General features: G+C 39.8%; 1 protein-coding gene across 1 annotated transcript; it reads left to right on the plus strand.

Annotated features, from left to right (window-relative positions):
- The first annotated feature begins 18,665 nt into the window (after positions 1–18,665).
- On the plus strand, positions 18,666–19,489 carry LOC145780699 (uncharacterized). The gene is made up of 2 exons (XM_082592321.1): positions 18,666–18,941; positions 19,067–19,489. Exons 1-2 carry the CDS (start codon positions 18,666–18,668, stop codon positions 19,487–19,489), a joined length of 699 nt encoding a protein of 232 aa, XP_082448447.1.
- The last annotated feature ends 3,290 nt before the right edge of the window (positions 19,490–22,779 follow it).

Consider the following 22,779-nt stretch of genomic DNA (forward strand, 5'->3'; position numbering starts at 1 on the left):
GACAAAAATGGCTGTTCCATTCTTGTACAACGTAAGATGAGCAGAAAAACTAAAATTGAACTAAACTTGAATTGCATCAAGAACATCATTGAAACACAATTGTGTTTAACATTAGCTATGTTTTGATGAATTAGAAAACTTTGTCTTTAGTGTCGGCGGAATTGTTGAGTGAGCTTACATCAACAAATTAAAGGCAGAGTAAAAACAATGCGTCACTTATTTACTTCACTTCAATGAAGGTTTTGACGATAAATAACAAACCAAGTGAAGCCGTTTCCTGATTTCTGTTCAGATCAGTTGCTACGAACCTATAGCCTACGCAGAACAAGATATTTTTCATCGAAAGTCAGTATTGGTTTGACGTCATTTGTAAACTGGCACTTGGAATTAAAAAGGTTGTCGATCCCCGATGTATATATATTAATGTTCGCCCTTCGTTTCCGAAGATAGTCAATATTATTTTTACTGTATATATATTATAACAATGTAAAGAAAACTGATATAGAACACGCCATTTCAAATAATTCATAAACATGCGTAGCGTACAAAGCATCACCGTTACGTCATAAAATGCTAGTTATCACTAGGGCCCATTTTATTTTGACCTAAAAAAAATTTTTTGACTTTATTTTTATCAAGTTTTGACTTTATTTTGACCTAAAGAAATTGTTTATTTGTAGAGACCACAGTTTTTCCTTGAATTGATACCAGTTACTCAAACATAAGATTTTGTCGATTTCAGACCCAAACGTAATATTTTGTTGAAAAGTCAAGGTATTTTATTGATTATAAAAAGTGCGTCGTGTTTTTTGGCTACAGAAAAATCTCGACAAACCTGTCTAACTTTTTCTGAAGACGACTTAGCTTGCTTAGGCATTTTTATATTACAGAAATTCAGTAGGCTATTCCTAAAATCCAAACTGTTGATCTTCGAAAAATCCACGTTTGTGAAGAGGGAGTTTTTCATAAAAATTATTTAAATACGTATCAATGAATAAACAAGGGATAATTTGCGATAAAAGTTACTGCTGATCTAAGTGGGCATTGTGACATATTTCCTGTTTTCATGGGTTAACACTTTGCTCCTCAAAGGGAGGCCAGATTTGGCCCCCCCCTCATATTTCCTTTAATTATTTGAAGCACAGTAACGCCATGCACTTGGTTTTTCTTGACTTTTCCTAAAATTGCCAGGCGGATCTGATGATATTAAATTTGATGCTAAAAGTTGTGTAGTTTTCTTGTAAATTCAAGATTTTGGTGAATTTTTGCTATTTCTAGCTCACTTCCAGCAAAGCGTGAAATGGATTACATTGCGATGACAAGCCATAAGCTCATAATTGCTTCGTGCATCGATATGCGCGAGCAGAGAGAAGCATCCTCTTGCTTTCCTTTGTTTGGTATGACCTCAATAATACAAAGCGCGTTATTTCTTATGCTACAAAGAAAAGCCAGTGATCGTAAAGCTGTTAATTAGAAACAATAATAGCAAACGTTTTTTGCGTTATCAGCTCTACAAAGAACAATAGCAATCCACGATCAAAATAGTAGGCTATGGAGGCCACAAACTATTCAAAACAGTTGTTTCAAGCAGATAATATTCATTGACGAATAAAAAACGTTACAATAAGAAATCTTCTCTTGGATAAAGACACGAAAACCTGGTTTCGAAATAAACGTTCTATGGAAATGCTCTCATTGACAAAACTTGCAATTGAGGAAATGTATCACTGCAAATGCTTTTGGGAGAAGCCGGAGAAATAGCGTTTTTGCAAACAGTAATTGTGAGATACACTCAAAATTATGAGATAGGCTCCATTTACACGTATCAGCTAACTCGATGGCGTCCCTTCAATGCTTTATGTCGCCTACTTATTGTTATGTCCTGTATTTTTGTTTCACAGTGCACTGTGTTTTGTTCCAAAGAGCGCAAAATAAAGATGATAATGCCTCATCTACATTACAAAATATTTTGTAATGTAGACCTACAAACAAAATGTACAATGTACACAATGTACATTACAAAATATTTTGTACTGCAGACGAGGCATAAAGTTAGGCGTCACATAAGACAAACAACAAATCAGCTTTCTTCATCATTGATTCAACATCTGAATACGTTGCGCCAATGTATAAGAGGCCGGCTATTGTGAAGACCCGCCATTTATAAACGATCCGATTATACCAAAAGTGGGACAAACTAGTGGATCAAAGAATGAATAAACAATGCTGAGAAAACTAAATCTAAGTGACGAACAATACCGATGTCTTCATTTATCTTGGAAAAATGCTGCCTAAACTTATCAACAAAAAATACCGTAAATAACGGCAAGGATCCCGAAAGCAGAATTTGCTCGACTTTGGCATGAATTTAGTCAGACATCTACAGTAATAATTCCACACATACAATAACGGGCTCTCAACTGCTGTAAGATACATAATAATCAACCTGGTTCTGGGCGATTTGTGTAACAGTTTAGGGGAAGACACTACTTGAAATGATGCACCACACAAAAGATTTTCAATGAAGACTGAGTCTAAAAACCGATGTGGATTGTGCTGCACAATAACTTCAAGTTTAGGACAGAAGAGGCACAAAATATCACGATAAAAATAAAGACCTTGTGGGAAATTTCGAGAATCATAACACGATGCAAATACCATAAACGCTTAGTGTGCATGCTGCTCTAAGCTGGCCGGCAACTACAAAGGTAGACAATAGCCTACAGGCAGTTTATAATTCGATAACAGCGCAATAAACATTATAAATACGTAAACCGACAATTTTCTTTTACAAACGTTTTACGTCTAAAAGTAAATTTTCCCCCAACAATTTTTTGTGAAGCACTTGCAAACCACGGTTTTGTAAAATAATTCATCATTATTATTTTTTACTTCTCGGATATTGTAAAACGTCATCAGCAAAATCACAAAAAAAATTTCATTACTTCAATGTAGTAGGCCTAAGAATTTTTTATAAAACTGTAGCCACGTTGTTTCAACAAAGAAGCCATTTTTTAGCAATATAAAGTTATGGAAAATAATTTGCAATCCTGCAAATGGTTGGAAAGAATCTAGGAAATCTTCTCACAATCTGGCACAAAATGATTATGTTTATTGTATCTCTGTAAAAATTTTTACGACAAACTTTGAAGCTTTGTTATAATCATGTTTATCTTTGAAGTCAAAAGTTATTTTGTTTTTTGGCTAGAAACATAATCACTGCCTTGCTGATGTTGTCGCTTTTACGCGTATTTTTAGTGCTTCAAACAATAAGGACCCAGTCAGCAATCCAGTCCTTTTACATTGATTCAACATTTGTAAACGTTAAATTTATGTAGATTTGCTGACTGTGGGTTATTTCACATTTCCTTTGTTACGCATGTTCCTCAATTCGCTGTTGCATTATTACGACGCTGGCGGACTAAAAATGTATTTTCAAATTGATTGACACAATCTTCAATAAAAAGTGAGCTTCCAACTTAGCTTTGTTGATGTAAATGCTGTATTTTTTGTGGATGTAATTTATGAGTCATGTTTATAAACACCCGTAAGCGAAATGACTTATGATGTGGCCTGCATGATATTTGTGATGCGACTTGACACAAATCCACAATTTCAAAAGCACCTAATTTGAACTTAGAAATTTCAGATAATTTCAACCACATGTTCAATTGTCTTCTCTCTACTAAAAATATTCATACTACGAACTCAATTGTAGACCTAAAATACACAAACGAAGATGTAAACAGCTATTCAAGCAGGCTAAGCTGTTAGCCTGTTACTTATGAAAAATTTGGTTCCATAAAATTAGAAGCTAGCCATGAGTTTCGGAATGCATTAGTTTAGGATAAAAATGTAAGACAACAAACGCAGTTTTGATTTTTTTTCAAATTCGTGTAACAATGTTACTCTGATTGTAACTATTTTAGAATCAGTGAGTAGCTTACAATAAGATTTGCTCGCAAGTCGTAAATTCTGATCAACGCAATGATTCGGCACACCGCACACACACTTCGTGCGTTCGATCGAGCTCTTTGTTATTCAGAAGTTTGCATGAAATCGGATTAGCACGGTAATTAAATAGCGGCAAGTTAAATCAAAATTGTCGTTTTTGGGTACCTTTGCAAAAATTGAAATATCAAGTTTAACATATAAAATTTTAAAATAATGACTTTTCAAACTTATAGACAAATGATTTGCTTTCACACCAGTGCAACTTCTGTTGAAATAGCATCAGCGGATAACACGTAACAGCTGATTGAATTTGATCCAAAAACGGCCCCCCCTTGAGCAGTTAACTTCCAAAAAAACGTTGAAAAGCAAAGGGTTAATATGGTTTAATTGTGCTGCAGTTCCTGATTTACAGTGCTTCTACGAGGATTTTGACAAAAATTACTCTCAAGAAACAAAAAAAGTTGTCAAAAGCCATAATTTGACATATTCTGACTTTATTGAAAATTTTGACTTCATTGTCAATTTTGACTTTATTTTGACCTACAAGCTTCTCAGAAACAGTCCCCTATAGGCGCTGAAAACAACTTTATTCTTTGATTCGTGGATAAACGAGGTCCTTAAAAATTTTTGACTGTATCGACTTTTGCGGCCCAAGTTATCACGCATCATTTGTCAATAAGCGTGAACAAAATCTTTAATTTTAATGATCGATGATCAACATGTTCATGTGATTTGTTGATCACATAAATCACAAGTAATTCCAAAGATATATTTGCATCTGCATGCAAAACATCAGTATAGCGTCAGAAATCGTTGTTAATCACGCTTGTTTTGTCAATATTCATGAAGAACACTTTAAATTTTGACTGGAGGTGATCAACATGTTCATGTGATTTGTTGCTCATAATCTTTGTCTTTGCTGCATTTGGATGCCTATCAACGACGGAATCTCTTTTATCTTTCTTGTTAGAAATGACGAGTATATCCACGGATTCACTGCGCTGTTGATCGGAATGAGAAAGATGGCAGTTATCGGGTACGCGATGCCTGGTATTTCAAATCCACCAAACGACAGAAAGGACATAATGCAAATAGGAGTCCAACACAAGAAGTCGGTGATCATAATGCACATGATTGTTCCCGATAAGTCTTTGCTTCTTTCGCCTTGTGCTTGACTGACTGTGTTGACATTGCCTTGTCTAGCTGCAGCTATAATAATAATAAATAAGTAGAAGTTAAGTAATATATTACTTTCTTTATGAATGTAAATTAAACAACAATTAAGCAAAGCCGAGCAAAACAGCAACATACAACGCAGTCTTTGGTAGGAAGATTGTTCGTTACATTAAAATAATGTTAAATAGCTAAATTATGATCAAAAATATTACTAGTGGACTAGGGTTCGATTTCAAGTTGGATCATGGCCACCTGGTTGGATCATACCAACAACTTTAAAATCGCCACCAATTGTGTACCTTCTTAAGAGAGGCAGACCGAACAAGTCGCTATCTTGTTAATATTGTCTTACATCTTAAATATGGTAAAGCCTTGGTAGAGAGTTCGCTTTGTTGAACCATACACAAACAATAAACAAAGTAATTTTAGTAGGTTTGACATGTTTTATTATAAAGAGATATAACATAATTAAAATAAAATAAACTCAAACGTTTTCGACACGTACGTGTGTCCTCAACAGGAACTACTTAAATCTGCAACATACATAAAATGAAAATTATAAGATAAATCTGACTGTGCACTATAACTGTAACGACACTCCGGAGTGAAAAGCACAAACTGAATAACTGACACAAGAATGATTACCAGTAAATTATACGGCAGGAAATAAACCACATGAAGTGTATACTACAGGCATGTGACAAACAATTAGAACACACACAAAAGGAACGATGATCCACAGGCGAATAACTGCCGGTTGAGAGATGTTGAGAGATATGGTCATTACGTTTGACAAGGGCCGGGGAGCACATCCAAACTTAACAACCAAAAGTGCAATTAAAAAGCACGTCGCCTCTTGTGAAACGTGCACTGACAATGTCTCGATCGACCAATTTAAAATCATCTCTCGAGGCAGATCTGAATTTCAGACCAAGATCATGGAAGCCTAAGAATCAAAGGTAATATTCTGTCTCTCAACCGGCAGTTATTCGCCCGTGGCTTATGGTTCCTTTTGTATGTGTTCTAATTGTTTGTCACATGCCTGTACTTTACGCTTCATGTGATTTGTAATTTTCTTTCATGTGATTTTCCGTATAATTTACTCATGATCATTCTTGGATCACTTGTTCAATTTGTGCTTTTCACTCCGGAGTGTCATTACAGTGATAGTGCATAGTCAGATTTATCTTATAATTTTCATTTTATGTACATGCATACTGCAGATCTAAGTAATTCCTGATGAGGACACACGTACGTGTCGAAAACGTTTGAGTTGATTTTTATTTATGTTATATCTCTTTATAATAAAACATGTTAAACCTACTAAAATTGCTTCATTTATTGTTTGTCTATCTTGAATATCATCGTCGTGTGAGCCTCTGGGGCCGAGGGTCTATCCTTTTACCACCCCAAATTCACGATGTTCCCGGACTACACTGGAAGGCTGCTAGAGAGCAGCCAGTCTTTGGTTTCATCATCCATGACACGCAGACCTTCCACTCCGTTAGGTGGCTTGAAGATGGAGCAGTCATTGATGATGTGGTCTGCGGTCTGTTCCTTGGCACCACATTCACAGGAGGAGGAAGAGGCCATTCCCCATTGGTACATGGTTGAGCGGAAAAGCCCGATGCCTGTACGGAGACGTTAAGGCGCACCCATGCCTGTCTTGGTAGTGTTAGACCGATGGGGCGTGTGTCGGCGTCGGGGATGAACGAATGGAGTCTGGTGGCGGTTGACTTCCATTGAGAATTCCATTTATGGTCCGCCCAATTAGCCGCAGAGATGTCTTGTACGTCAGCTTCGTTGATAAGAAGTTGAGCGGCTGGCACGAATGGGTGTCTTGATTTCAATCGACGGGGGTGCTCGTTTGGGAGAGCAGAGATCTTGTGGTGGAGTAGGTGGTTAGGCTCCAGTGCCAGTCAACCGAGGGACAGAGTGGCTTCTTCGCGACGAAGCTCAGCGGGTTGGATGCCAGCGAGAATGGGGAGATTGTCCTATGGTGTGGGACGCAGGCATCCGGTCACTGTGCGCAGGGCGCTGTTTATGGTAGTGTCGATGTTTGGCAGTGAACACTGCGGCACCAAACAGGTGCACAGTACTCTGCTGAAGAGTAGACAAGGGCTAAGGCTGCTATACGCAAAGTGTCAGCCCTCGCACCCCAGATGGAGCCTGCCAGGGGCTTGAGTAGCGCAGCGCCGAATGTGAGTTTCTTGCGCAGTGACACCAAATGGTCGCGGTATGTGAGCGATCTGTCCAGTGTCACCCCAAGATATCTTGGTTCGGGGCAGAAAGACAGAGATTTTTCGTTGTTCTGGACGTGTAGCTCACGATCAGTTTCCCGATTATGGAGGTGGAAAGCTGCTGCCACAGTTTTGGTTTCGCTGAGTTTCAGTCGCCAGTTCTGGATATAGGCTGAGAGAGTTTTCATATCATGGCTCAACGTGTCTTCTAGATTTTCCCATAACTTTGTGGAGTGGAGAATTGCCAGGTCGTCCGCATAAGCGTATTTTGCGGAGACCGTAGTTGGCAGGTCGTGGGTGTAGATGTTGAAAAGAAGTGGAGCCATGACCGATCCCTGTGGGACGCCGTTTTTCAGGCGTCTCAGTCTGCTTCGCCGTGAGCTACCGGTGGTGAGAGTGAAGCTTCGATTCCTGACAAGTTCCATAATCATATGGACCATATGTCGGTCAGGAAGCAGGCGAAGCAGCTTGCAAGTAAGGCCGCGGTGCCATACGGCATCATAGGCAGCTGTAAGATATAGAAAGACAGCGCCGGCCTTCTTTTTTGCTTCAAAGCAATCCTCGATGTCTTGGGTTAAGAGTATGACCTGATCTACAATGGATTTCTGCGCCGAAACCCAGCTTGCTCTTTTGGAAGGAGCGGGTCGATGATTGGGTTGACTCGTGCGTAGATCAGTCTTTCGAGGTTCTTGAAAGGAACACAGAGGAGAGATATCGGACGATAACTCCTTGGGTCCTCTGGTGGCTTGTGAGGCTTAGGGATTGCAACTAGTAAAGCTGTTTTCCAGATTTTTAGAATTGTGAGGTGGTGCAGACAGTAAGAGAGGAATCTACGTAACCAGGACTTTAGAGCATGGCCAGCATGGAGCACAAGCTCAGGGTAGATCTTATCCGGCCCTTGAGACTTGTGTGGTTTCACTAGGCAGAGGGCGGTGGCGAATTCCTCTGGGATGAAGTCTTCAGAGATTGCTTCCTCCTGTGGTGTTTCCACTCGTCACAGGGCAGATACTTCCTTGGCAAAAAGGCAGGATGCCTTGCGGTCCTTTGTCTTGTAGACCACGTTTTGCACTAGCTGGGAAGCGATGGCATTAGCAGAAACGGGGCACTGACGAGGAGAGTTTGCTGAGCGTCCAGTCAGGGCCTCTGAGAGACATTTTCACTAGGGGTACGAAGAGTCATTCCGGGCCCCCCTTTCACTCCGGGCCCCTTTGTCTTGGGCAAAACGCGTGATGTTTGCTTAGGCGTATTGCACACGATACAAAATTTTACTGCAGAATTAGACATCTGTGCGCAATAATAGTATCAGGCTGCAATAAAACTATTATTTAGTGTTTTGTGTTGTGCATATCATGTGATCTGTCCCTCACCTATTTGTGTATCCTGCATTGAATTCGTGTGTCAATTGTTGATGGTGCTGTTGAGAGGTGTCGCTTGTAGGCTGCAGCTTTAATATAAAACTTTCATATTCATTTATTTATTTCTCTTAGATGTAGCCTATAATTATTCCTGATGAGGACACTATGCGGTGTTGAAAACGTTGGATTTAGTACTTTTTTTTCTTTTTTTGTGTGTTTAATAAAAAATGTTAAATCCATTTACGTTACTGAGTGTTATAGGCTATGTATCTGGAAAAACAAGTCAAGCTCTCTACCAAAGCTCAAACATAACATCTTGTTAAAACATAATCAAATTAATCATCTGACCAATAACCTTTCTTCATTAACTTTTGCATTCACCAAATGTCTAGCACAGTGGTTCCCAACCTGGGGTTCGCGGACTCCTTGGGGGTCGGTGAGAAAACAATTGGGGGTCCGTGATTACCTTGATGAATTTTAGAGAAAAAAAAAAACGAAAAGCGATCTTTTTACTTTCATTTCTCTCTTCAAATGCAAATGTGTCAAGCTCAAGCCCGTGAGAATAAACTGTACCGGTATGCATTAAAATAAATCTATGCTGCTGCCCTCAATAGTATGTTAATTGAGTTTCAAGCAAAATTTAGGTAGGGGTCCGCAGAATTAATGATTTGTCTAAAGGAGTCCGTGACAACAAAAAGGTTGGAAACCATTGGTCTAGCAGAAGTGAACGAAGTCACTTTTTTTTACTCCGGCTGCGCTCCTGCTCCAAAACTATTCACTCCAGCTTCTGCTCTGAAATTCATTTTGAAGTGAAATAAGCGTGAAACTACCTTTTTCAAATAGTTTTTTTTTTTAAAAAGCTCTGGTTTTTCTCAAACCTGCTTTTGCTACACTGTGCCCACCTCCCATGGACAGGAGAATAACCAACTTTTATGATTTAATTTAGGATACCTTTAACAAAAAATTTTTGCACGCAAAGCATTAAATCACTACTTTGGGCCTCTAATTTGCGAGCAATGCATTCAATTACCTTTCCGGGCCCTTTTTCTACATTACGGGCCCCCCAAGACTAAAGAATAACAACTTTTATGCTTGAATTTAGTCGTTTAGGATGGTTTTAACCAAACAGTTTTGTGCGTAAACTATAAAATCACAATTTCGGGCCCCCCAACAATCACAGTCCTGGGCCCTCAAGGGTACGCCGTACCCTCCGTACCCCCCTCTCATAGGCCTTGCGCCCAGTGAGGTTGTTAATTATGCTCCATGCTTTGCGGCTTGAGTGTGAGAAGTCGATGGTTTGGACAGCTTCATTCCATCGCTCAAGCTTCTTTGTGTCCAGCCGTTCAAGTAGTCTGGTGGCGGCGGTGTTAGAAGCAGCAGCACTTGTGGCGCCTAGGTATAAGCGATAGAGAGCTTCACACTCAGAGTCCCAGCGTGGTGTATAGCTGGTTCGATGGCCAAGTGGTATTGTGGCCTTTGCCGCAGTTATTATGGCGTTGCAGAAGTCCTGGTATGCCTCGTCTGCGTTGCATGTTTCAGGTGATGGTAACTTTGCAGCAGACTCATTGGTCAAGAGGCTGTATTGATTCCAATCGGCTTTTTTGAAGTTCCATCGCTTCACCGGTGAACTCGAGACAGGAGCCACAAGTATTGGGGCGATGATGAGGGACGGCCGGTGTTGGGACCGCCGGAACTTCTCAAGCACACGTCTGTCTGGAAGAGAGCTGTCGACACTCGCGAAGGCCAAGTCAGGGTTTGTCCCTGTTCCCCAGCGGCCTGAGTGGAAACTGGCTGGTTCCTTTGGATTGAATAGGAGGGCAAGATGGTTTGTAGAGGCCCCAAGTCTCTGTCACTGCTTGTGTTGCTGTAGCCCCAGTCGATGTGCTGCTGGCAGTTGAAATCGCCAGAGTAAAGACTGGGGGAGGGGAACGTTGGAAAGGATGGTGGCAACATTCGCGAGGTTCGGGGCTTGTAGATGTTGACGATGTTGTAGTCTGAGATGCAAATGCACACCCACTCAATCTCAGCATCAATTGGAGATTGGTCGACAAAGGTCCACTTCAGGCTCTCATGCACAAACGTGACAATGCCGTGCTTCCTGCTTAAGGTAGACTCGGCTATCGTGTAGTTGGGAATCGCTAGCCTATCTGCAGAGGTTCCATGGGTCTTTTGGAGAAGGATGACGAGTGCCCGGTTGGTATGGGCCAGCTGCTCCACAACTTTGATCTTGCTTGTTGTGTAGCCTTCTATGTTGAGCTGCAGAATGGTGGGGCGTCTGAACTTGTTCATTGCCCCCTTGCATTTGTGCCGTCCGAGTGGAGGCTCTTGGATATGATCCAAATGGAAAAAGACAGTCGTGAATAACAACAGCAGTTTCGGGCGACAATAAATAAGCAATACCTTCATTAATATTTACCAGGGGGGCGAACACATTACCTTGTTTCTTTTGGTAACTTGCAGTATAGTAAAGTATCACATGAACAATGAACATGCACATGAATGCTGCAAAATTCACCATTAAGATCCCAAACGAGTAAATGAATGCCGGTTCGTTTGAATCACCGTAATATCTGATAAATATAAAAATAAAGATGGAGGCTTACAAAAACATATCGAAAGTATAAGCAATAGGTATAGTTAGACATAATTAGGTATAAATTGCAACAGTTAGTTTCCAAAGAGAAGATATCGATGAAAAAGTACAAAATTCTCTCAAACTTTATCATGTGACCCTTAAAATCGAATCGTGCTCTTCACTCACACGTATCGAGTTGTCAACTAGAGTTATAGATGAAGGCGAAGTTACAAGATGAGACTGTATTTGTATTGAAGCAAGCATATTTGTGACAATTGCGAAAATGTAACAATATAATTCGGTTCTAATGTTCAAGTGCGACAGTGGCAAACATGGCAAGGGATTAGTTGTAGTTTAACTTGAAAACGCCAACTATCCCACTCAGGGAAATCAAGAACGTATCGGGAAGAAAACCTTACGCCATCTTGGTTCTCAGAGTAGGGTGTGTTATGCAAAAGTATTGCAAAATTCCTATCTTTTAAAAAATTTTGATTGAATTGTCACGTCTTGTGCTTCTCGTATTTTTACTTTGTTCGTGCCACTATCTCGTGCTGTGCTTCTGTTCATCTTGCGTAATCTGCCTGAGTCCTTTTCTGAACAATTAATTAATTTCACCTCTCAAATACTTGACCGGTTGCGCTGCGTAATTTTCAGTTATCATTTTGTATGAGCAAGTTAAATAAGTGTCGCAAATGTTCAGATTCGTCCATATTTTTGTGGTGAAGTGTGTTATTCTTTAGTAGGGTGGAGTGAAAATAACTTTTTCGCGAAATTCAAAAACATAGCCCCTTAAAAAGATTCTTTTGATCATGAAAAACACATTTGTAAAAAATAAAAATAAAAAAAATAAAAAAAATAATGTCTTGATGAATCTCAATCCACAAATCAAAGATGGCCGCCAACTTTGCTTGAAAATACAGTAAATTCACCATAACTTTGCCAATACTTGCCCAATTTTCATCATATTTCAACAAGCTTTCTTCGTTCATGTCATAAAACACTAGAAATACATATGATGACAGCGTGAGCAAATTATGACGTCACCAAATCCAATATGGCCGCCAAATTCAGTTTTTTACATGTCCTATCCATGTTACACACTTCTTGTTCGATTTTCTCCAACGTTTGATAGTTATATGGTGTTATCCTGTCTTCTGTCTTGGGTACGATTGTTCCTCTTGATAATAGTAAATACAGATGGAAGCTTTATTTAGTATAGTATTCATCTTGAAATTAAAAATACCTTCAATAATTGCAACAGAGTAGGATAGAACGTTTAGCCGTTAAGCCTGTAGAATTAAAGTTTCCAGTTCACGTCACGTGGAGGTAGTCCTACAGGCTACATGTGAACCTTTTAGGGGACAAACCGGAGATGGAATGCGTTTGTCGCTCAAGGGCATTCTGGGAAGTCCAAGGAATATGAATTTCACCCCAGAATGACCTGTTCAATGTAACCTTCACTGAAATTCTAAACTTTGAAATCAGCCTTGCTGTCAAACTTTGGCATTTTGCGCCTGCTCTCTAATCGAGCCCTGATGAAACCATCTCTGTTATCTTCTCCACAAACGGAGCCTGAAGCCTCTGTCACAAGCTTAACATGGCGTTCCACAGCCTGGTTATGACAGGGGAAACTTTCAACTGTGAGAGGACTCATCGTGAATGGATTTGTTTTGATCGTATTAATCAAATCTTCATTGCTAAGGTTCTTGGTGTGGGGAGGTTCAGTGATATCTTCGTGCCAGTTCAGTAGGCTACCAGTCAATTATTTCTATATAATTCCTAGCGTGAAGGTTCAAGGTTGGCACTCTAACAACTCGCACTGTACTGCTGCTCTTGCGTTCTCTGGACTTCAGTATTCGCCTGAGAGCCAGTTCTCTGATACTGATGTTGTCGGCTGCCAACATTGCCAGCAGAAAGTTTTCAGGGTGCGCAAAAAAGGCATTTTTCTGGATAGCATTCATAACAACTTCCTTAAGCTCATCCTCAAGATATCTGGCCTTGTCTACCATGTTGTAGACATGTTTTGCTCCATCTGTACACAAAGATGCCTTTTTAATAGAGAACCACATCGGTGCATACACTTTCAAAATAAAGGTGACAACAGTCTTCAATTCTATGGACGGTGCTTCTGTTGAAAAATATACAACCGCAATATGCGATTTGTTAAAGTCAGCCATCTTGCTTGATTAATTGTAGCTACCAGGGCATTTGTGTGAAAGGTCCAAGGAGCAACAACCTTTGCTAATAGCCAGACAAATTTCAAACAGATACTTCTGATCGGTGCTTAAGTCATTGGGTTGCGGTATGTGCTCTAAATCACAAGGTATTTTGTCAAAATTTACCAGTGGTTGACGGTCACAGGTATGAACGGCTTTGCCGATTGGTCCTGCAAATCCATGGGGGCCAGTAATTGGACCATTTATCTTCTGAAAAAGATACCTGAGAGGAATCTCATTGGCATGCAACAGGCAGATACACCATTATGGTTTACCTAGTGACTCTTCAATTAATCGAATGACTCCCTTCTTTACACCAGTATTGACGCCTGTTCCATCAGTAGGCTACCAACTACATTGAGTTCATTTGTATCTAACCCCCTTTTTTCTAAATAATTTAACAACTTTGAAGCTATTTCAGCCCCTGTCCTGTTACTTGCAAAAACATGCCCGAAGTAAAATGATCCTGGTTCTGCTATAATTGTCATGTGTTCCTCTGATATTATTTTACGGTGAAATTTGCCATCAATCTCTTTTGCATTAAACATTGTCTTATCTTTTCGGCCATCAAAATATAAACCTGTAATCTTTGTGCTGGCTTCATCTGACAAAGCTGTGCGAGTGTGCGTTTCTTCATCCTTTCCCTGCGAACTTTGCTTCTGTCGATCACCAAGGAGTTGCCGCCTTGAACATCAGTATGAACAGAACTCGCTATGGCTTCTGCTGCCCTATCTGAGACTCCATATCTGTCACACATGGTTGCCATTGTTTGCAAAGATTTGGGGAAGACCTTTCTCTTCTTTGGACAAGAAGCATCTATATATACTATTGTTAGAACATTCTGTGTCACTGTTACTGTCACTATGATAAACCTGAGATGATGCAGACGACTGAGTTGCACAACTTCTTGTGGTCATTTCAAAATGCTTTAACAATTTTCTTCTTTTGTTTCTTTTTTCTAGCTTTTGTGTTTCTGCTTTATCAATTCTACCAATAATCATTTGCCTGGCATTTCTTTGACTTATCAGAAATTCTACGACACATTGCAATATAGGCTAACTGAAAAACATGGCTTGAGTCAATTAATATGGACACGACTGTAACTATTTCTGGTATAAGATGAACACTTTTAAACAGTTCTGCAATACGCAATCACACCCATTAAAGAAGAGAACGTAGCCTATATATCTATAAAAGAATGAAAGAAGAAATAGTAGAAAAGGAAAAAATGCAAAAAAACATAATTTGGCGGCCCTATTGGATTTGGTGACGTCATAATTTGCTCACGCTGTCATCATATGTATTTCTAGTGTTTTATGACATGAACGAGGAAAGCTTGTTGAAATATGATGAAAATTGGGCAAGTATTGGCAAAGTTATGGTGAATTTACTGTATTTTCAAGCAAAGTTGGCGGCCATCTTTGATTTGTGGATTGAGATTCATCAAGACATTATTTTTTTTTATTTTTTTTTTTTCACAAATGTGTTTTTCGTGAATAAAAGCAACTTTTTAGGGGGCTATGTTTTTGAATTTCGCGAAAAAGTTATTTTTACTCCACCCTATTTTTTAGTATTTCTTTTAAAAATATTTTTCCTATAAGCTTGAAAAGGGTTGTATGACTAGCCGAAAACGTTAGCTTATTGCTTATTTTATACTGTTAAATGTAGTGTTGTTGCTGGGTTATGTCTGCTTATGGTTTAAAAAAGTTACCTCACTATCCAAATTGTAAATCACAAAAGGTTAAAAAATTGTGAATCATTGGATTTTGGTCTTCATCTTCTTTTTGCTTATGAGACAGCAATCCAGGCAGTATACCTCAACTGCTGCAACCAGTGCAGTGTATCAGTGTTGGGATCTATTACGTCCACACGTCCCGTAGTTCGAAAAATTAAACAGGGATGTATGTGGTCGTCATGGAACCAGGTCACGTGCTTTTAGTTTTTCCGTTGATTCCAGAGTTTTGTGATCGTTGTCCGTTTCATTTGTTTCCAGCAAACGCACGCAAAACAAAAGTATTTAGGCGTATAGAAGACAACCTTTTTAATCAAGAAACATACCTTCTGGCTATGATTTACGAAGAAAAAAAGTTACGGTTTGTCATTTCACTGATGTGCGCATTTTTATTTATTTTTTTAACACTGAATTTCTGCTTTTTTCAACACCTGCATTCAAAATTGCCAAGAAAATAGTAAAAACAAGTTTGGACTTTATGTCTTCGAACTAACCATAATCATAATTACATATCAACCGTGCAACAACAAGAAATGGGACTTATTAATGCTATTTTTTACGTCGATTCGATGTTCAAAGACTTCAAATGCTCACAACAAAGACAAGCAATTTAGTGCGTTGTACGTTCCTTCTGCTCTAACGTTTCTTGGAACTTGTATGGATTAAAGTGACTTTACAATGAGGTAGTGTGTCTTGTTGTCGAAGTTTCTAGAATCATTATCATGAAGCATCTTTAACAAATCGTGCTGAATTTCAGATGAAGCTAAGTTTTATTTTAAAATTTTATTTTTAAACAAAATCAATTGAAAGCATCAACTATTGCATCTAAAGAAACAAACATTCAAGACAAACATTAAAGGCAGTGTCGTAACTTCGTCAGTCAGGGCCCCGGTGTAAGCATCCTTTATGGGGACCTTAATTTTCTGCTCATATTTTTCAATTGAGCTGCTTTTGTCTGTACAAGGATCATTGGGTTTGTTTCTATATTTATTTAACTTTATACTTTTTGTGTTCGAAGCTGTCAACAATTGGAATACTGTTTTCTCCAACGTTGCATTGTCAAATATAAACTGTGTGATTGCAGGTTTTCAAAATCGTCGTCGTCATCGTCGTGTGAGCTTCTGGGGCCGAGGATCTATCCATTTGCCACCCCAGATTTACGATGTTCCCGGACTACACTGGAAGGCTACTAGAGAGCAGCCAGCCCTTGGTTTCATCATCCATGACGCGCAGACCTTCCATTTCATTAAGTGGTTTGAAGATGGTACAGTCATTGATGATGACTGTGGTCTGCGGTCTGTTCCTCGGTAGCACATTCATCGGAGACGGTTGAAGCGTACCATTGCCTGTCTTTGTAGTGTCAGGCCGAAAGGGCATGTGTCGGCTTCGGAGATGAACGAATGGAGTCTGGTGGTACTTGACTTCCATTCAGAATTCCATTTTTGGTCTGCCTAAGTAACTGCAGAGATATCTTGTTCATTAGCTTCGTTGATCAGAAGTTGAGCGGCTGGCACAAATGGGTGTCTTGATTTCAATCGACGGGGATGCTCGTTTGGGAGAGCAGAGATCTTGTGCTGGAGAAAATGGTTAGGCTTCAGTACCCGTCGATCGAGGGACAGAGTCGCTTCTTCGCATCGAAGCTCAGCAGGTTGGATGCCAGCAAGGATGGGGAGATTGTCCTATGGTGTGGGACGCAGGCATCCGGTGACTGTGCGCAGGGCGTTGTTTACGGCAGTGTCGGTGTTATTGCAGTGAGCAGTTGAGCACTGCAACACCAAACTGCACAGTACTCTGCTGAAGAGTGGACAAGGGCTAAGGCTGTAACACGCAAAGTGTCAGCCCTCGCCCCCCAAGCTAGAGCCTGCCAGGCGCATGAGTAGCCCAGCGCGGGATGTCAGTTTCTTGCGCAGTGACACCAAATGGTGATGATCTGTCTAGCGATCACCACAAGATACCTTGGTTCGGGGCAGAAGGGCAGAATTTTTTCCATTGTTTTTGATATGTAGCTCACAATCAGCTTTCCGATTGTAGAGGTGGAAAGCTGCTGCCACAACTTTGGTTTCCCAGAGTTTCAGTCGCCAGTTCTGGAGAATGGGTTGCTGAATGCTGAATGGGTTTTTATGTCCTGGTTCAATGTGTTTTCTAGATTTTCCCACGACTTTGTAGAGTGGAGAATTGCCAGGTCGTCCGCATAAGTGTATTTAGCGTAGACCGTAGTTGGCAGGTCGTGGGTGTAGATGCTGAAAAAAAAGTGGAGCCAGGACCGATCCCTGTGGGACACCGTTTTTTAGGCGTCTCAGTCTGCTTCGCCGTGAGTTGCCGGTGGTGAGTTGCCATTCAGCAACCCATTCTTCAGAACTGGCGACTGAGGGTGAAACTTCGATTCCTGACAAGTTCCATAATCATATAGACCAGGGGTCACCAAACTACGGCGTGCGGCCGGAACCGGCCCGCAAACTAATTTCATCCGGCCCGTCACGTGCTGCGGAAATAACAGCTGCCCTACAACTGTTAAGGAAAAAAAGTTACCAAACTTGTTGTAAAGGTCTGACGTTGCTGTTTATCATTAGGCCACCACAAATGGGGACAGCCTAGGCCAAATTTGGAAAGATGTAATGTTTTTTCAGAAGCACGATGTCCTGTAGTGTACCACAGCAGGGGATAACTTTTCCAGCAACCTTTCGATTTTCATCACAATTTTGCTATTCCACCGCTGACTTTGTTATTTATTGTGCTCAATTCAAGTCAATGGAGATTCTAAATAGTTGTAGGCTATATCTTTTCGCAATTTGCATCCGGCCCTCAGAGAAAGCAGTTTGGTGACCCCTGATATAGACCATAGGTTGGTCAGGAAGCAGGCGAAGCAGATTGCAAGTAAGGCCGCAATGCCATACAGTGTCATGGGCAGCTGTGAGATCCAGAAAGACAGCGCCGGCCTTCTTTTTTGCCTCAAAGCAGTCCTCGATGTCTTGGGCCAAGAGTATAACCTGATCTACAAAAGATTTCCACGACGAGACCCAGCTTGCTCTTTTGGAAGGAGCCGGTCGATGATTGAGTTTACGTGGGCATGGAACAGCCTTTCAAGGAGTTTAAAAGGAACGCAGAGGAGAGATGTCGAACGATAACTCCTTGGGTCCTGTGGTGTCTTGTGAGGCTTAGGAATCGCAACTACTAAAGCTTTTCTCCAGATTTTTAGAATTGTGAGGTGGTGCAGGCAGGAAAAAAGAAGTTTACGTAACCACAACTTGAGGGCAGGGCCAGCATGGAGCATAAGTTCAGGGCAGATCTTATCCGCCCTGGAGACTGGTGTCATTTTAATTCTGAAATTTTATGAAATTTCATTCTGAAATTGTCGTTCTGCTGAACGGACGTGTTTTTTTTTCTCTCTCTTCTCTCTGCTCTCTGGCTTCGGGCGTAATGCCAAGTGAAAAATCAAGAAAGTCTGGTACTTCTGTAAGAGAGGGCAATTCGGACAGCTCTAATCAAGACAGTTTGGATAAAATGGTTGAAAAATGCATGCCTAGAATTGAAGAATTGATAAACAAAGCAATAGAAAGACTGGTAAAAAAGCACGAAGAAGAGATTTTACCACTTAAAACTGAAATTGAGCAGCTAAAAGACAGCCAAAACTTTATATGCAACAAATATGAAGAGATGAAGAAACAATACGAGACCGTGGTTAAATCAAACAAGGTACAGGAAACAGAAATTGAAAAGATAAATACTAGTGCAAAGAAATTAGAAACCAAAACAAACGAAGAATGTATCAAATTACAGTAGATAATCTAGAACAATATGAAAGATGACAAAATCTTGAGTTTGTCGGAATACCAGTGAAGAAAAATGAAGACATTTGCAATATCGTTGTTCAACTGGCCAGCAAGCTCGATGTTGAAGTAAAAGAAGATGAAATTATAGCAGCACATCGACTACAACAGAAGGATGATGCGAAACCACCTGCGGTCATTGTGCGCTTCAGCAATCGCAACGTGCGCAACCGCATCTATAAAAATCGCAAAGCTGCTCGAGACCAAGTATTCCCAATAGAAGGAATGAGAGAACTGTACATCAACGAAAATTTAACACAGCAACGAAAGAGGCTTTTCTGGCTCTGCAAACAAAAAGCAAAAAGCAAAGAATACCGATATGTTTGGACTACAAATGGACGGATATATGTGAGAAAGAGTGATGGTTTCGATTCAATTATAATTAACAAAGAAGACGATCTAAAAAAGCTGTGATGGTGGGTGTATTTGTTATTCCTCTTGTCTTTTCTTTACCGTACTTATTACTTTTACCTGTTTTTAACTGTTTTGAAAATACCACAACGGTATGCTTATGGAATTAATAGATGAAGACTTTAGTAGTAACTATCGAAATGTATGTGAAAAACACACAACCACCAGTGTTATAAAAGAATTACTTACTAACACGACATCAGATCTAACTGTTTGTCATGTTAACATAGTGAGTCTAAATAAAAACATAGAAAAACTAGATCAACTCCTTTCTGACATTTTAAAACCAATAGATATACTCTGTGACATATTTAATTTACTTAATAGGATTACCATAACAAAGGTTTTATAAAACATGGCTAAACATAAACATAAAGTTAGCACCTAAACTTTACACAACCCTCACAACACAACTGAAGAGTGGACAAAGAGAAAGGTTGAACAAGAGCTTCGCGAATCACGCCAGAAGCCAAACACGTCGACTGTGCACAGAGCACGCAAGATCAATTAAACACAACCAATCAGAAGAGAGAACCAATATTTTTACAACATTCTCCCAAACTTTAAAATGAAAGCAATGCATACTAACAAAAACTTGACAATAACTAATAATACATTAAACGATCAACGGGGCGTCGTTCACGAGTAGATCGACGTAATGTTTTTGGTGCGACAACACTTTGCCCTTTAGTTAGATCGTCCGTAACAGTGTCAGACCGTGTATCAGTAATTGGAGAGACGGCTTCTTCGAACAAAATCGGTGTGCTATTCAATTCCGATGCTCTTGGAGGAGTTTCGGTGAAGTCAGTTTGTTCGGCGACTTTACTAGTACTGGTAGTATTTTCTTCATGGGCATCTTCATCATCTGGACCACACACTTTGTCACAATTGGGTATGACCTCCAGTTTTTCGGAAGATCCTCCATACGGTGCTAAATGCTTTGTAGCTACTGTTGAGGTTCGTCCATCTGGATATTCTACACAAGCGTAATGTGAATTAGCTTCAATTAGTTGTACTTCATCAACTAACGGGTCGTTTTTAGACTTTCGTACATAGCGTTTAAGAAGCACCGGGCCCGGAGTCGACAACCACGTAGGCATTGAATATCCACTTGTAGATCTGCGAACAAAGTTAAAAAGTCTCTCATGTGGAGTGACGTTAGTAGCTGTGCATAAGAGTGATGTCATCGAATGTAGGACATCAGGAAGTACATCCTGCCAGCACTCAGTAGGTAAGCGTTTCGACTTTAGGGCTAGTTGAATACCTTTCCAAATAACGCCATTGCATCTCTCGACTTGTCCGTTTCCAGCAGGATTGTACGGCGTGGTTCTGCTTGTGGCTACTCCTCTTTCCAACAAAAACTGTTTTAGTTCATGACTCATAAAAGAAGACCCTCGATCAGAATGTATGTAACCAGGCATTCCAAAAACGGTAAACAATGAAGTTAACGCTTCGATTACACTTTCAGTGGTCATACTGGGAGTGGGTATGGCAAATGGGAATCTAGAAAATTCGTCGATGACACACAAGAAGTATTTGTTACGATTACGAGATGGGAGAGGTCCTTTAAAATCTATGCTCAAAGGTTCGAATGGTTGCGTTGCTTTCACCAGGTGTCGTTCGTCTGGGCGGTGAAAACGAGGTTTGAGTTCATTACATATTCTGCAATCAGCTACAGTTTGTTTGACATTGTCAATTGAATAAGGCAGATTACGCACCTTCACGAAGTGGGCCAGTCTTGTAACTCCAGGATGATTCAAGCTATCATGTATTTTGTACAAGGTTTCACTTGAAGGAAGAGCACACGACATCCTTGAGAGAGCATCTGGAGCTACATTGTCCTTTCCTGGTTTATGCATGATGTCGAAATGGTATCCAGCCAGTTCAAGTCTCCATCGCATAATTTTGTCATTTTTGATTTTACCTTTGCGTCGTTGATCAAACATGAAAGTAACACTTTTTTGATCAGTTTTTAAAACAAAATGACGACAAGCCAGGTAATGGCGCCAATGGCGAACAGCTTCTACACTGTAAATGAAAAAGGTTCGTTTAGGGTTCTTTTAGGATTCTTTTTTCGAGAAAAACCCTAGGCTTAGGGTTCTTTTAACAAAAAAGGTTCTTTATTGCAAAAAGAACCCTTTGCTTGCCAAAAGAACCCTAACCCTAGGGTTCTTTTTCGGAACTTGTTTCGAAAAAGGTTTGTTTAGGGTTCTTTTTTCGAGAAAAACCCTAGGCTTAGGGTTCTTTTAACAACAAAGGTTCTTTATTGCAAAAAGAACCCTTTGCTTGCCAAAAGAACCCTAAGCCTAGGGTTCTTTTTCGGAACTTGTTTCGAAAAAGGTTCGTTTAGGGTTCTTTTTTCGAGAAAAACCCTAGGCTTAGGGTTCTTTTAACAACAAAGGTTCTTTATTGCAAAAAGAACCCTTTGCTTGCCAAAAGAACCCTAAGCCTGGGGTTCTTTTTCGGAACTTGTTTCGAAAAGAACCCTGCAGAAAGGTTCTTTTCGAAACGTTTTTTTTTTAACCTTTTTTTGAGATTCTTTAGCAACAACACTGTAAAGGAAGAAGGCTCGAAAAAGAACCTATTAGGGAGCTACTGGGAATGGGGGTTCTTTTTAAGAAAAAAAACCTTTGGGGGTTCTTGAAAGAACCAATACAGGGTTCTTTCAATAACTTTTTGAGGTACTATTATGAACATTCGATAAAATACCTTTCAGGGTTTTTTCTTATTTAATACCTTTTTGAGGTACTATTATGAACCTTCTGAACGTTCGATAAAATACCTTTCAGGATTTTTTTCTTATTTATTACCTTTTTGAGGTACTATTATGAACCTTCTGAACGTTCGATAAAATACCTTTCAGGATTTTTTTCTTATTTAACACCTTTTTGAGGTACTATTCTGAACCTTCTGAATGTTCGATAAAATACCTTTCAGGTTTTTTCTTATTTAATACCTTTTTGAGGTACTATTATGAACCTTCTGAATGTTCGATAAAATACCTTTCAGGGTTTTTTCGTGTTTAGTACGTTTTTGAGGTACCAACCTTAGAAAACGAAAAACGATGAAGCATCTTTATTCTTTACATAGGACGATAAAAAAATACAGACCACAACAACTACAAAAATTATATAGGATGATCGATAGCGTTTAAAGAGCACAGAAAACATGCTTGTAACAACGAGATACCGGTACACGTTTTTTGATCTCCTAAAAATCTTCCGAGCATCCTGTATAATCACTGCCCATTACAATTTATTCACAAAACGCAATACCTTGCTTGTTACCTCCAC

Source organism: Aplidium turbinatum, chromosome 12, assembly GCF_918807975.1.
Source record: "Aplidium turbinatum chromosome 12, kaAplTurb1.1, whole genome shotgun sequence".
Taxonomy (NCBI): domain Eukaryota; kingdom Metazoa; phylum Chordata; class Ascidiacea; order Aplousobranchia; family Polyclinidae; genus Aplidium; species Aplidium turbinatum.

What these genes read in the sequence shown, in the direction of transcription:
- LOC145780699 (XM_082592321.1), top strand. Translation starts at nt 18,666, where the DNA reads ATGCCAAGTGAAAAATCAAGAAAGTCTGGTACTTCTGTAAGAGAGGGC. An exon ending in CCGTGGTTAAATCAAACAAG is followed by an intron (nt 18,942 to 19,066) that starts GTACAGGAAACA and finishes CAAAATCTTGAG; the next exon opens with TTTGTCGGAATACCAGTGAA.